The sequence below is a fragment of the Apium graveolens genome, chromosome 2, assembly GCF_009905375.1.
Source record: "Apium graveolens cultivar Ventura chromosome 2, ASM990537v1, whole genome shotgun sequence".
Classification (NCBI taxonomy): Eukaryota; Viridiplantae; Streptophyta; class Magnoliopsida; order Apiales; family Apiaceae; genus Apium; species Apium graveolens.
Window position 1 is genome coordinate 13,605,907 of NC_133648.1, and position 15,969 is coordinate 13,621,875.

The 15,969-nt window shown below is 32.2% G+C and overlaps 2 protein-coding genes across 3 annotated transcripts; one reads left to right on the top strand and one right to left on the bottom strand.

Annotated features, from left to right (window-relative positions):
• The first annotated feature begins 974 nt into the window (after positions 1 to 974).
• On the top strand, positions 975 to 11,475 carry LOC141706998 (NEDD8-activating enzyme E1 regulatory subunit AXR1). Its single transcript, XM_074509933.1, has 14 exons — positions 975 to 1,129; positions 2,524 to 2,696; positions 2,774 to 2,937; positions 6,165 to 6,275; positions 6,594 to 6,673; positions 8,008 to 8,158; positions 8,249 to 8,342; positions 8,475 to 8,563; positions 9,342 to 9,415; positions 9,492 to 9,654; positions 9,866 to 9,951; positions 10,614 to 10,697; positions 10,786 to 10,966; positions 11,072 to 11,475. The coding sequence occupies exons 1-14, from the start codon at positions 1,092 to 1,094 to the stop codon at positions 11,153 to 11,155; spliced, it is 1,572 nt and encodes a 523-aa protein (XP_074366034.1). The 5' UTR covers positions 975 to 1,091; the 3' UTR covers positions 11,156 to 11,475.
• Positions 11,476 to 13,142: 1,667 nt separating this feature from the next.
• Positions 13,143 to 15,955, bottom strand: LOC141706999 (syntaxin-61-like). 2 transcript variants are annotated; one of them, XM_074509934.1, is made up of 8 exons: positions 15,855 to 15,955; positions 15,677 to 15,756; positions 15,447 to 15,560; positions 14,673 to 14,786; positions 14,348 to 14,541; positions 13,962 to 14,052; positions 13,541 to 13,606; positions 13,143 to 13,425 (listed from the first exon to the last, which is right to left on the bottom strand). In XM_074509934.1, the coding sequence occupies exons 2-8, from the start codon at positions 15,728 to 15,730 to the stop codon at positions 13,315 to 13,317; spliced, it is 744 nt and encodes a 247-aa protein (XP_074366035.1). In that variant the 5' UTR covers positions 15,731 to 15,756; positions 15,855 to 15,955; the 3' UTR covers positions 13,143 to 13,314. The 2 variants fall into 2 exon arrangements, with proteins under 2 accessions (XP_074366035.1, XP_074366036.1); XM_074509935.1 differs by lacking the exon at positions 15,855 to 15,955 and having other exon boundaries at positions 14,673 to 14,790.
• Positions 15,956 to 15,969: the final 14 nt, after the last annotated feature.

Here is a 15,969-nt window from a genome sequence, read left to right on the forward strand (position 1 = left end):
TTTGGTAGAACTAGGTAAATAAAATTAAAGTAGTGATCATGTACAAAGGTCTTAACACTTTGACAACAAAGTTTAGATTCATTAGAGTTTGGCCGATGTTAGATATGATTCCAAAATAGCAAGCAACAGGTCCTTAATGCAGATTTTAGAATAAAAGATATCTGGACTAAGTAATGTATAAAGAATCAAATTGATCAAAATTTTGACTAAATATAAAAAACTATCCTCTAATTATTTTAAAAAACTGAAATTTACATATTAAATTAGACTAGATATATTTTACAATAATATTCTTTTACATTTTTCCAATTGTATTATATATGTCGATTTTTATTAATCCTTACATGATATCTTTACATATATTAGTTTATTATAATTAAAGTGTTATATCTTTTTAAATATGACTAATTATAGAATTAGTGATATAATAAATATATATATTTGTAAAAAAATAATTAATATAATTATAATAATATATTAAATAATATTAAATATTAAATATATCCAATTTTTATTTCAATTAATTCAAGTATTAAACTTATAGTCCAAATAAAAAAGGATGCAAATTGTAGGCTCCTTTGAGAGTGCTGTTAAAAACTGTGCTGCTGTGAGAAAAAAGTGATAGTGGAAAAAGTGCTGTAAGGAAAATTAGATATCGTAATTTTTTTAATTTATGCATATTTTAAGATATAATATATAAAAATAATATTTTTGAGAAAGTCTGATGGTAAAACTGATAGCTACTTGCTGAAAACAACTTTTTTCAAAAATAGAAGACATGCTATTACTAACAACAACACCAAAATCGTTTCTCCAAATAACAATTTTTAAATTTTTCAGCTGCTGTAGCAATATGGAACGACAATTTTAAACGGGCCTAAATCTCTTAAGCAATCGATAAAAATAAAGTTAGACGGTATCTATGGCTGGACCAACGATGGAGAAATAAATAAACCAATTATCAACAGGGCCTGAAAGCCCACAATATAATATCGGCTTCGATTCTAGAATCCATTGATACTACAACTACTCTCTCTCTCAGCACACAGTTGTGCGTGTTAAGCAAGCGAAGCTTCTCTCTCTCTCTCGCAATGGCGGAACACAAAACTAAATACGATCGTCAACTCAGGTCTCTCTCTCCACACACACACTCTCTGTCTCTCTCTCTATATTACTTAAAATTTTATACATCTCTCTCTTTCTCTATTTAAATCGTTTTGCCCAAATTTCTCACTCTATTTTATCATTTTTTGTTGTATAAATTAAAATGATTGGGAACTTATAAATAGTTAAGTGAGCTCTTACTTGTGTAAGTGTACCAATTAATTATACTTATATTCACAAAGACACATAGTTAAACCGCACTTCGTTTTAGAGGAATTGAAGGATTGTGAAGTGTATACTGACTGTAATATATTAGTCAATGTCTCTGTTGTAGTTTCGTTTACCTAGTTGTTAATTTAGTGTTAGTTTGAGTAATTTCGATAAATGTCACTTGATCTAGTTGGCTAATTCATTTTGTTGCTTATAAATATTTAAATAAGATCTTACTAGTTGTGTATATGTACCAATTGATTATACTAATATTGACATTGTTAAATCTCAGTTTGTTTCGATTTAGAGGATTCGAAGAATTTTGAATTATACTACTGTACTGACTGTAGTTTATTAGTCGGTGTCTTTGTTGTAGTTTCGATTAGCTAATTTTGTGTTTAGTGTTAGTTTGAGTAAATTCGACAAATGTGAGTTTAATTTGTACTTGGCCTAGTTGGCTATTTGTTGCGTGTAAGAAACACTAACCATTCTTTGTAGTTTCGATTATCTAATTTTTTGTTTAGTGTTAGTTTGAGTAATTCTGACAAATGTGAGTTCAATTTGTACCTGACCTAGTTAGCTGATTAATTATGTTACGTGCAAAAGACACCAAAATTCTGCTTCGGATTTCATGGATTTAGAGGATTCGAAGAATTTTGAATTATACTACTTTACTGACTGTAGTTTATTAGTCGGTGTCTTCGTTGTAGCTTGTAGTTTCCATTAGCTAATTCTGTGTTTAGTGTTAGTTTGAGTAATTTCGACAAATGTGATTTTAATTTGTACTTGGCCTAGTTGGCTATTTGTTGCATGTAAAAAACACTAACCATTCTTTGTAGTTTCGATTATCTAATTTTTTGTTTAGTGTTAGTTTGAGTAATTTGACAAATGTGAGTTCGATTTGTACCTGACCTAATTAGCTAATTAATTATGTTACGTGCAAAAGACACCGAAATTCTGCTTCGGATTTCGTGGATATGAAGTTTGTTTGGTCTAGTTATGAATTACGGTAGTATTGTGGGAACTGGGAACAGTGTGAAAATTTCATGATAAGTTAAAGAAATTTTGACAAAGGTTGGATTTCACTTTGTTGTGCGCCTATAAAGTATTGACAATGTGATTTGGATGTGATGGGTTTGAAGCATGTTTGTTCTAGTTGCATTGTTTTTTGGGATAAAATGTGAAAAGGTTGTGATGATTACATGGCAGGATATGGGGTGAGCAAGGACAAGCTGCCCTAGAGAAAGCAAGTATATGCTTACTTAATTGCGGTCCTACTGGTTCCGAAACCCTAAAAAATCTTGTTCTTGGTGGTATTGGAAGTATTACCATTGTTGATGGATCCAAAGTTGAAGAGGGCGACTTTGGAAATAATTTTATGGGTATGTGACGTCTCTCGAGTATCTGCCCTGTTCATGTTTGCAATCTGTATCTCATGTTGTGTTTTTGATGTTATTAGTGGATGAATCATGCGTTGGGCAGTCGAAGGCTAAATGTGTCTGTTCGTTTCTCCAAGAGTTAAATGATGCTGTTAAAGCCAAGTTCATTGAAGAGAATCCAGAGGAATTGATAAAAACTAATCCTTTGTTTTTTTCTCAGTTTACCTTGGTAGTAGCTACACAGGTATATTTTTCTCTTGTAATATATGCATTTCTATGTTTAAACTATACAAAAATTACTCTAGAAGATTTCAGGGTTACTATGAAATATACTATAAAAGTTCTTAACCACACAGCCGTACCCACTGCATGAGCAGTTCAGAGTTTATCTTTTGTTTTTATTTCTCATGGAAAGGAATGATGTACACAATATATCCCGGAACTATTAAATATAACGTGCTACACTAAAATGTTGTGTTTGACTATTTTCTAATTTCTACTATGTCATTATTGTTTATCTGGCAGAAGTCAGTTTTTGTATGATGTGGCAACATTTAATGATAAACCGTAGCGGAAATATTTATATATATATTTTGCAGTCTCCTGTTTCAATTAGGGTTCTATAAATATGTACTAGTGTAATGAAATATGCGAAGCACTAAATAAATTGATGAGAGAAACCAGATCCGAAGGAGGCACTTTTGAAGCCTTTCTCTTCCTTTTTTCCCCTAAATGAAGCCTTTCATTTTATTTCAATTAATCTGTAAGTAGCCAGATTTGATAAAAATCAGAGGTCAAAGGGAGTTCCATTCTTCATATATTAAAATGAGCGAGGGCCTATTTGGCTTGACTTCTGTGTTCGGATATTTAAATTGATAACTTAGAAGTTATACTGTATAAAAAACTGTTAGAAAATTCTAAAAGTTACATGTTGTGAGGGTAATATTATTTTTTGTCAACGTCAGAATGAAAATTGCAACAAGTCGTTGAATTCCTTACATTGAAAAAGTTACTTCATTATCTCCAACTTATAATGTACAAATAATTGTTATTTTCTTACTGGAGGCCTCTTGGTTTAACAGTACCGCCTCACTCTCTAAAGGGAGCTACGGAGTTCTAGGATTCAAGTCTTGTGGAAAGCAAAATGTGTGCGTGAATGTGTGTTATTAAACACAAAAATGTACTAATGTTACTCAGAATCTATTATATGTTCGATAGTTTGATTAACATGTAATTTATAAATTGTAAAGTATGCAAATAACATTAGAATAGCATAAGTAACCCATGGGACTAAGGCCTACTTATCAGTATTTGGTCTTTTTGTGTAACAAAAATAGTGACTTCTAAGTCGAACTTTTAGAAGTAGGGGAGATACTTATCTATGTTACAGTACTTATTTGAATTTGCAGTTCGCCTTCATTATTTGAATATTGTCCCTTCTGATGATTCAGTACTTTTTTTGTTATTGTTTAATGTGTTAGTCTTATAAGTTTTATATTACTAATAAAATAATAACAACAGATAATAACTTCTAATAAAAAAAAATTACTTATAATTGTTGGTAATAAAAATATCTTTAAGGGACAAGTAACTTATTTTATTGTAAGCTAATCGAGCATTAAATGTGTTTTTGGCAGGTTAAATTTTAAATTAAGCATACCACTGAAATAGATATCTATTTTCTACTGTAGTTTAAGTTAAGTTTATTCTTTTAAAACAAAAGGAGGAATGAAGCGATTACCTGTTTCTAACCTTTGAAATTCAAGATGCAACTTATGTTAGTTTAAGCTTTAAGTTGATTTCAGTGATTTACTAGAATATAAAGAAGTTGGTCTAAGTGGCCTTTTAAACATGCCCTAAATAAAACCTTTATTCAGATATTATAGTCCAACACCCAAACCTCGTAACATACATGATCTACTTGATCAACTACTTTGCACTAATAGATAACCTTAGAAGTTCGTGTTCTTGGTTATCAGTGTTGGGGTTAAACCCAATATGTGATATGGGTTTGGTGATATAAGACATAATTGGATTGAGTAATCATTGTATTTGTTGACAATTATTATCATAATGAGATTGAGTAATAATTGTATGTGTTGACAAGTATTATCATAATGGGAATGGGTAATAATTGTATGGGCAGACAATTATTATTGTAATCAGATTAGGTATGTCTTGTTGGCTAAGTTTGTGATGACTATATATACATAGTCATGTTATTGTTTTGATGTATGCTTAAGAGATGTAGTCGTCTTAGGTATCGTGTGAGAGATGCTTGTGGCTCAAGTATCAGTTTGGGACACCATTGAGGTGTTATGTATTAATGTATTATCGATAATTGTTTTGATTAATAATACAAGTTGGGATGTGGGCTTTCCACGTCAAATATATTGTTGTGTGTTTGTGTGCGTACTCTGTATTGGTAGAATTGAATCTCGAATATGTGTGTGTTCCTCCTAACAATCAGTTATCAACTGTGTATCTCATTAAATTCCAGAAAATTTTGCTTGTGCAAATCTTTGTTATCCTAAGTTGTCTTATCACGCTACATCCCCTTTTGTTAATAAACTGCTGCGATAACTCTGAGTTATTGTTAAGAACACCCTTGCCATCTATAAGTCATTTTCAATTATTTCGCCAAAGTAGCAAGGCTTTAAAAGCATAAAAAAGGCTGATAATCATCTCATAAGTCATAACAGCACAACTGTGTCTACGGACCCAACAATTTTTATTGAAATTTATCACATGACACAATATGTGACTTCATTTATCAGTATTTGTTGATCACCCCAGGCCACAATTTTCGTCGCTTTTAATTGTGTATGTATATTAATTCATATAAAAATCACACTTTTATATAATATCTCTTATTTATTTATCTTTTTAAAAAATACAAGGCTTAATTTTAAGAAACTTGTAGAATTATTAGGTAAGAATTTTTTTTATACATGCAAAAGTGCGGGAAGAAGTCAAGTGGCCGAAACTTACCGGATGGAAGAAGTCCCTTTTTATAAAAATATTATGTGTCTCTGCACTAGTGTCCAAAATATGGACAGATCATCCTGTTGCCAAAATTTTAAAAATTATCGAGTTTGACACTTGGATGCGTCTCTAATTTTACTTGAGGACGCTGTGTATTTGAACTGACTAAAATAGAGCAATGCTAATAATTTGATTTACAATTCTACTAAGATTGTTAGAGATGGTAAGAATACATAGGTTCAGGATATTGAATGATTGCCTCACAATGCTTACTTTCCTTCCTGAAAAGAATATTATTGAACTTGGAGCCTTTTTTTCAAGAGCTATTATTTTCTTTCTAAATTTCATATACGGTCTTGTAGTAGCTGATAAATCTATAACCATCTAAGTACTTTACTTCCTGTAATGTATTGTTCTCTAATATAATTTGCTGGTATTAGTTGCAATTATTTAACCTTTCTTCAAATAATGAATCATTGTGCACAGCTGGTGGAAGATTCAATGCTAAAGCTGGATATAATCTGCCGGGAGGCAAATGTTATGTTGATATTTGCACGGTCTTATGGTCTGACTGGGTTTGTTCGCATCAGCGTGAAGGTATGCACTATGCATCGAGGTTGGAATCTTTCTACTACAAATACTTATTATGATGATCTTCATACTTTCAAACACTATCAGGAATATATATATATATATATATATTTCACAATATTTCCACTAGGTGTGTTCATGTTTTTTTTGAAGGGATGGGTTACATGATCTGTATCAATGCAATTTTTTTGGAACTATCCCTGTGTTTTTATGAACTTTAGATGCCATTAAGGCATCTGTAATAAAAAATGAGAACGAGTGTAGAAAGTGAAAAATATTTTACAGTCATTTTTAGTCAATTTTGTAACCTTTGTATTTGTGCAGGAGCATACAGTAATTGAATCCAAGCCTGATCATTTTCTTGATGATCTCCGATTAAACAACCCGTGGCCTGAGCTCACAAGGTTTAATTTTTAAAATTTGAGTTTTTTTAAATACTTCAGTCATGATTTGTCATAGTATTTGTTATTTAGTTATTCCGTAGTGGACTTTGTTAGCTACATGTTTGAGCAAATCCTTTTACTACTCAAGTACAACAGGGTTTAAAAAGCTTCAAAATAAATATTGAAGGAAGAAGAAAGAAGGGCAATGGACCTAAAAACATAGGAGCACAGAGCTTGTAGTCACACTCAAGTGTTTAATGTTTTTTTTCCTTTAGAGGCTGAATGAGAAGATAATTCTAATTAAGATAGATATGGTCATACTAAGACTAGGAACATTTTGAATATATATTCAACTGCGGTACAATTTCTAGCTGCTTTTGTTCTATTCTACATCAATATACTCCATAAAGTGTCATGAGTCTTGTAGTAATATCCATTGATTCACAACAATATTACTGAGTTTCGAATCATGGGATGCGAAGTTAGCGGGAATAGATGAAAATAAACTGAAGTCAATTACCTACATATATCAATCTAATCGTGTTCGACTTGAATTTTTAAATACTTGTTCGGATTCAAATTTTTATTTTTATACTTTGCCTAGATCTGACTCGAGTTTGTATATATAAATACCGGTATTTCATTCAGCTCGACTTGAATGAGTTACACGGTTGTATTTGTTTTAAGTACTTCAAAAAGTATAAAAATAGTGTAATTATTTACTCATAAATTTTTCGAACTATTATAAATAAAAATGATCAAGTAATAGATGGGTGAAATACTGAAATTTAAGTTGACAATGCGATCAATGAAATAGGATTCAGATTCATTTATTTTCAATGAATTTGAGTTTTTTAGATACTCAGTTATGGAGGCAGGAAATTGGATATTGGAGTGTTCTAAGGTTGAAGGATGTTAAACTTCAATGTTAGAGTTAAAAGCAGCTCTTCAAAATCCATGTGTGTGTAGAAATCTAGCTTGCACACATCAGTGGAAGACACTTCATTTAGCTATTTGGTTTTGTATAGAAAATAGGGTAATAATTTTTGCTTGTCAAAATCTAGTTTTACCTAGCTGGCGTTTCTCAGTATTACTATGATAAAAAGATTATCTAATTATTACATAATATTTGAAGAGATAATTACTAATTACTTTTTGAATTTTTTGTTGTTATACCAGTCTGTTGCTTTTCATTGTATTTGTTAGCCTGATTCTGCATCAATCCACAATTTGCATCTTTTTTCTGTCATTAATTATAATCTTCTGGTTTTGTACTTTCATGTAACCATGTCCTATCTACGTGTTGTGTGATTATGTGTATAAATATTTATATATCAGATGTGTGTTAATTGTAGGTTTACAGAAACTATTGATCTAAATGTGGCTGATCCTGTGGTTCACAAACATACACCATATGTTATTATTCTTATAAAGATGGCTGATGAATGGGCCAAAAGTCATGGTGGACGCCTTCCAGGAACCAGGGATGAGAAAAGGGAGTTTAAGGTTTAAAAATTCTTTTCGTCTGCCATGTCTTATGTGCTACTATATTCCTTCTCTCACTGGGCTAAGGTGGTTGATACATGTCTGGCTTAGGAATTGATTAAATCCAGAATGGTAGCTGTGGATGAAGACAACTATAAAGAAGCTATAGATGCCTCATTCAAAGTTTTCGCTCCTCGGGGAATTAGTAAGTGCTTAATTAGAGAAAAGCAGTATGTTGTTGTCTTTTTACTTGTTGTTTAATCAATATAAATCAGTGGAAAATACTGAGACGTTATCAATTCTAATTAAACTTCTTATACTCCGGTTATTTCCTCAGGTTCGAGTTTGCTGCATGTTATCAATGATCCTTCTGCAGAAGTTACTTCCAGTTCATCAGACTTTTGGATAATGGTCGCAGCTCTTAAGGTAATGCTTTAGTTTTCTAACCCACTTCTTATTAATTTCTTTTAGGTAAAAATACCTATAAAGTAAAAATTTAGCTTGCTTTAATTAACATTAATGAAAAGATAGCCATTACTCTTTTTTTTTAATTATTGTGGAAGTGAACCTAGTGTCCCCAAAATGAAAATTCACCCATGAATTTAGCCATCTTAGGTTGTTTTCTCTGAGCTTAAATTGAACTCTACGTCATCATTTTTCTGGCCTAGTCTTTAGCTTTTCTGGCTTCTATAGTTTGCCACTTTGTATAAGACTATGCTGTCATCAATTTAGTTATACCTCTTTGAAAACTGGATCATTTTTTCTTTTTAAATCATGTCCTACGCCTGCTGAAATCATGTACCAGGATATTCCAACTTGGCAGTAGTTCACCTGCCATTGTTTTTTATGTTCCGTTCAAAGCTTAGAAGGAATTCATTTCTATGTATAAATTATAATATTCATATAGAAAATTTTGCTACATTCTCATACCTGATAGACTCCAGAACAGTTTACTGTAGTCAAGTTATAAAGTATCCTTTATTAAGTAATATAGGGCTACTCTATATCTGGTGCATGTCAACATTTGATGCTTATATATTTTAGATATCTATCCCTTTTTCCCCTTATTTCAAGCGGGTGAGGCTGGAGCCCGCAGCTTCAACGCTATTCCTTAAGGCTTTGTTATTATTATTCCTAATGAAGCCTTTGCCTTCTCAATTACTAAAGTGTAACTTGTCTGTATTATATTTCTTACTTTTTTTAGGAATTCATCAATAACGAAGGTGGCGGCGAGGCACCACTTGAGGGATCAATTCCAGACATGACATCTTCTACCGAGTCGGTCCCTGCTGCTGCTTTCTTTTTGCATGTTATTATTTCTAGATGTTCTGATGTATTGATTAGTGCTTTGTAGGTTGTATGTAAACCTGCAGAAAATTTACCAAGCGAAGGCTGAGTCTGACATGCTCCTAGTTGAGCAGCGAGTACGGGATATATTGAAGAAAATTGGCAGAGATACAAATAGCATCTCAAAGACCAAAATAAAAAGCTTTTGTAAAAACGCGAGAAAGCTAGCAGTAAGTATGCATTGCTGTAGCCTAGTGGCAAAGATAGTCTTAAAAGAGTTATAAAAATATGTCTCAATAACATATAACTTTCATACATGAGTAGGCTAATATTAGGGGTAGTCCTTAAACCAACAAGTCTTGAAGGTGATGTGTAACCTAGTCCAAGACAAGTTTGGGATAAATATTCACTGTGGTGTGATTATATTCATTACTTCGTCAGGTTAGCAGATATCGCCTTCTTGAGGACGAGTTTAACTCCCCTGTGCAACCAGAGTTGCAGAAGTATCTAACAGATGACGATTATAGGTATGCGGTTTTGTTCTACCTCAACCTGCACACCACACACTTGCAACCATAAACTATTGAACTTCAAAAAGATAACTTTTATATGGTTTAGATACCAAAAAAATGTGGTGTTAGTATTTTCCTGAGATGGTAGTAGTGTGTTGCCTTTGTTAAACATCCTGGAATTCAAAATTCCTAGTTGGAAAGTGAAGCGAGAAGATGAGTTATATAAAATGGATTTTCAAACTTGTGTTTCAGGAAAATATGTATTCTTTCTTGTGTCTATTCGATTTGGTATGCAGTTAAATGTTTTCGAGTGCACACCATTTATTTTAGTGTGCCACTTTCAAATTGTTTTAGAAACCAAAATCGCGTGTTTTCATTGTTTTAGACCTCCTACTAAAATCTACAACTTAGATATAGACATAAGATATGATTCTAAGTATCAACTTTTGCATATCGGTTTGTGTGTATATGACAAGTCCTGGTACTACTATTCTTGGAATTCTCTTTTAAGCAGATCTTTTTTTCTGATTATACTTCAGAAAAGTTCAGCTGTAATGTTTTATCGAAGATCGAACTGTGATTCTTCTAATAGATTAGTGAAGAATGTTTGCTAGTGGACACTGGACAGAATTTTTTTCCTCAGCAGCTCTTAATAACGGCTTTTCTATTTGTGGCAGTATTGCTGTGGGATTCTATGTTTTGCTCCGAGCTGTTGATCGGTTCGCTACCAACTTTAACAGCTTCCCTGGGCAATTTGAGGGGTAACTCTACCAACAGAATTCACTACTATGATTCCCACTTTAGTTGTGTCAGTGGTCTAATTGTGAGAATTTTGTATTATTGTTTCAGTGTTATGGACGAGGATATATCTCGATTGAAAGCTACAGCAGTTACCTTACTTAATGACTTGGGTTGCAATGGCTCGACTTTAACAGAGGACCTTATCAATGAAATGTGCAGATATGGTGCTGCAGAGCTCCATGCAGTTTCTGCTTTTATTGGCGGTATTGCATCACAAGAAATTATTAAGGTTTGTCTTTTTATAATCGAACTATGTGTAGCTTGTAGATATGACTTATGAGGGCATTGGAGCATTCTCCCGTTATTTATGTTTCATACTTATTTTGTGCTACAGCTCATTACTAGGCAGTTCATTCCCATGTCTGGGACATTCATCTTTAATGGCATTGATCACAAGTCTCAACTGTTGATGCTGTAGCTAAAGCGCAATGTAGGATGGTACATCTTAGCTAATTTTATTGCATGGGGATACAGTAACTGTGGTATAGTTACCTTGGAGGCTGATCATATTTTACATGGGCAGAGGCTCAAACTGTAGTCCCCATTAGTGCAGCCAGCTCCTTGTCAATGACTCGTTTTTTTGCTTTTATGAAATTAATATATGCCAATGTAAATTTTTGGAGGAAAAGGTTGCATTTTTGAATTGGTGGTTCTCATTGCAAGTTCAGAGAACCTATATATTTCTGGTGAGAACATTTCAATTTTTAATGCTAAGATATGCAAAAGGTAATTATTATATATATTGTTTTTCATTAATTTCTGGCGTGGACTTGTTTACCAGGCAATTATTATTAAATTATTTCTTAACGATAAGAAATGAGAGGTCTAACGTGTTAATTGTGAGAACGCATGGTTTATCTATATTTGTACTTGTTTTGGGTGACTTGAGTTATTTGAATAATTTAAATCTACAAAAAATAGAATAAGGAGTGTACGAAGAAGGTACTTTTAGGAGATATATAGGCGTTCAATTTCTCCTCTTATACCCCTAATTCGGAACTTAATTTGAAAGCCATATTTCGACCCGGACGTTTTCGGGATGTTGTTATCGTTTCTGTGAAAGCGCCTGATATGCATTTTAAGATGAAGAAAAAATATAGTTTTTTAACTTTTTTAAAAAAAAATATTTTTCTTAATAAAAGTTTAACATTCTATTTTTATTCAGAAAAAGAAAATTTTAAAAATAAGTTATAGAGCTATACTTTTTATTCATCTTAAAATGCGTGCCGGGAACTCTATTAGAAACGATAACAATTAGGAGAGACGGAGAGAGTATTAACTAGTTAACGAAGTTGCGTTTCGCAAAGGCCTTCTAAGATAATGTTCTTTTTTTTTCATTTTTGTATTTCTTATATGTTATTGGTCATTCTGAAATTGTGAATAATAATAAATATAATAAATTTAAAAATTTAAAAAACTATTTTCTCGTTAAACATGCTTACTCCAATCTGAGTAATAAGTGACAATGATGCATAAAAATAATATTCCAATTGTCCTATTTTAAATGATTTTTAACTTTTTAACACGCATTTTAAGGTAACAAAAAGTATTACTTATATTTGATAAACAAATATAATTTTTATATCAAATTAAAGCTTACATTCTAAATTTCAATTTGATATAAATATTAAAATTAATAAATATGTGTCGTTATGTTTTTTCTGACACCTTAATTTATGTGAGGAAAAATAATTAAAATGGGATAGAGAGAGTAATTTAATCTCCATAGAATAAAACTACAAAAAGAATGTAGTTCAAAACAAGTATGTTGTATCAATTCTAACCATAAGCTGTTGTTTCAATTTCAAGTCAGTTTTCAAACATTTTATACAAGAAATTGGGAATGTAAGGGGCTTTTGGATCGAATGGAAATTGTGAATGGTATGAGAATGGAGATTGATACAAATGAAAATGATATTCAAAGAGGAATGAAGGGTTCGATTTACCCATCAAATGAAGAAGTTATCATTGTCGATCATTAAATTATCAATCCAAACACTGAAACAATGAAACTGAAATTTCGATTCTCATTAATCGGTCTCATCAACCATGACCCAAATTCCCCCACTATCTTATGGACCATGAGAGGGATCATACCAGAGGCCAAATATTATACATGTTCATTTTTGCACCAACCTTTTTAAAGCATAAGCATTAGGCACAAATTGAATTATTGGTTTCTCCGGGCATATGAATGTTACTCAATACAATTCCCAGCTAAAATTTAATTTGGCAGGATCTTTCGTACTTAAAGACCTTTTAATTTGAAGCTTCTCTGCAGCCTGCCGGAGGACCCATGCAGTTGAAGCCTGAGTAATACTTATACATTTTTTAACTTTGAAAGATCTGTTGCCATGACCATTAAATATAAACCAGTTTTTTAAACATGGTAAAACAACATGAAATAAGACCAGGCCAATACCGAACCTTAAAAACCTTACTTGAGGAGAATCAAGTAACTAAAGATCATCGATCAATCTAAACATTCACTTATAATGAAACTATATAGTTTATTCTATAAAATTGTTTACCAATTATAGAAAAATGGCAAATTTTCAGCTAAGTTCGTCCTATAAGCTAAGTTACGAAAACCAAAACAAACAATATAATGAAGAGAGCAATCAGGAGGAAAATCATCATGAGTTGTCCTTTGACACTAGCCTTCTTCATAACCATAGCCACTTTTTTCTGCATTTGATATTTGAGTTAGACTTAAATCAAAGAAGAAATGTTGTGTAATGTGTTGAAATTAGAAAATAATAAACATGTGTTTCAATTCAACCAAGCACACATATATACTTACCTGAACAAAATCAAGACGATTTGAAGTGCTATCCATTTCAGTACCCAGATCATCTAATATCTTCTCCTGTGGTACACATTCACATTTAGCTTTGGTCAGTCATACGGAATAAACTTTTTCAAAATATTACTCGTGCATTTTATAAAAAAAAAAAATTCAACCGTCATACTTATTGATGACTAAATACATCACAGGAATCATGGCACTGTGATCACCCTCAGGATACCTCTCTATTTGTCATATACATACGGAGGGGCAAATTTGTAACTTCAGGATGCGTTTTTAATATTTACAAATATGTTACTAAATTTGTATGGGAGAAGTTAACTGAGGTCATCCTCATGCCCATTTTTCTCGTACATCATATAATTGCTTCCTCAAATTGACAGATATAGTTATCTTCAGTACAAATAACACTGACCTGTGATAGCAGTTCTTCATGTATAGTAAGCCCAACACCTCCGATTCTTTCTACACTCGCACTAAGCTCATCCAGTTCTTCATCTTGTTGCCTAGAAAGACCCACAATGATATAATATTAAAAACAGTAGGAAACAACTAGATATCAGATTTCACAATCACAATGATATGTTGCACTGAAATTTCAACACACTATACACAAGTTTTATATATCATGCTCAAATCAACATTAAAATCTACATCTTTCCCTCTATTCTGACAAATTCTAGTGATATCCTATGTTTTTTTTCTGAAGATACCATTATAGGTTTCTATCAGTTATATCTCTGATTTAAACTTAAAAATGGCTAATATAATTGTAGAAATTGAGGCAGAGTGAGACTCTACTTTATAAGAAGTAACTGTCTGTCCGACTCTGATGAAATGAAATCATCATTGTTTCTGGCAATATACTGATCCGATCTATCTGTCTGATTAGACTCTGGCAGCCTCATGAGTTCACGACGTGTTGAACTAGCATTGAAATTGCCCATGCCATTTATTTCCTTTCCAGCCACTACTGCATTCTTAACATTGCTCACCTAAATTACACAATGTAACATTTTAAGACATGAGAAGATATATCAAAGAATAAAAAAGAAAAGAGATAAATATCACATTTATGAAAACAAAATAAATAAATTAAACAGAATAGAAAGTTGACAAAGAAAACCTGAGTACGGGCAGTGCTGGTCCACCTCCTTCGTTTTTCAAGCTCCACTTCGGTGAGTCCATACCAAGAAGGATCCCGTGCTGCTACAGATATTGTCTTCTCCAACTCAACCACCTTTCTATCAGAAAATAGGTTTCAGATGACATGCAAAATTTGTTAACTAGAACAAAAATGGATGCAAAGGCTTATCAAATCTGAGCTTGAAAGAAACAATCTTTTTATTTGTAATAAAGTGCTTGTTGGAACTTGGAATGGTGAAACTAACTTGCAAACAGTATTTTTCATCTACATGGTGTGAAACGTTGAACCCTGAGTCGGTTTAACCGTTGCAACATCCCCCACAATCTTTTTTGAAAAAAATGATATTTTTCCGGTAAATATTGTTAATAACACAAATCCGCATTGCGTCATTCATTATTCCTAAATCTTAGAGCTATCATGACTACTATCTAAACTCATAAACAAGCAAACTAACAAACTGAGGCATAACAATATGCTGATAAAATGCAACAATGTAAATATATCACAACCAAAAGTAAGAGATTCAATCTAAAGATAATCCTTCAGCTAAGCTTCACTAATACCCCAAACTACAAACCGTTCCACCAACATTTCACATCACAACATCAACAAAAATGATCCAACAACATCCGACATCGATTCAATACTAAACCAATACAAAACAGCACCACGAAACTAATCTCACAAAAATACCATTTACATCACTAACTCAAAGAAAAGGTAAAATAACAAAAAATCGAGTAATGACAGCACCTGCCACTGAATGCTCTCGCAACCCGCAAGAAGCTCCTTTGTAAGCTGACCATGATCCACAGTACCCAATGCCATTTGTTCCCATTTGTGAAAAGTAGTCTGCAACTTGTCAATCTAAACAACCATACAAATCAAACCCTCATATTAAAACCCTATTAAAACACACAAATCTTAAAAATCAAATCTTGTATCTATATAAAATTTCAATAACAACCCATTAAAAGACTTACAGAATCTTGAATTTCTTCTTTAACAATGTAAAAAGGATCTTGAGCTGAAGACATTATCAAGATTATAAATTCATCAAACCCTGCATATATTTCAGATATATACATACAAATATTTAGTATTAAAAAGGGCTAAGAAAAAGATAGTGTAATTAGACTGAAAATGAGATTGAAATCATACCCAAAATTTGTTGTGTTGCTAGATACTTGGTTCAGAAGTAAAAATTAAATCTTGATGAGATTTGGGATCTGACCCGATTACCCGATCCACTTCCTTTTTAGCTCCGACTGTGATT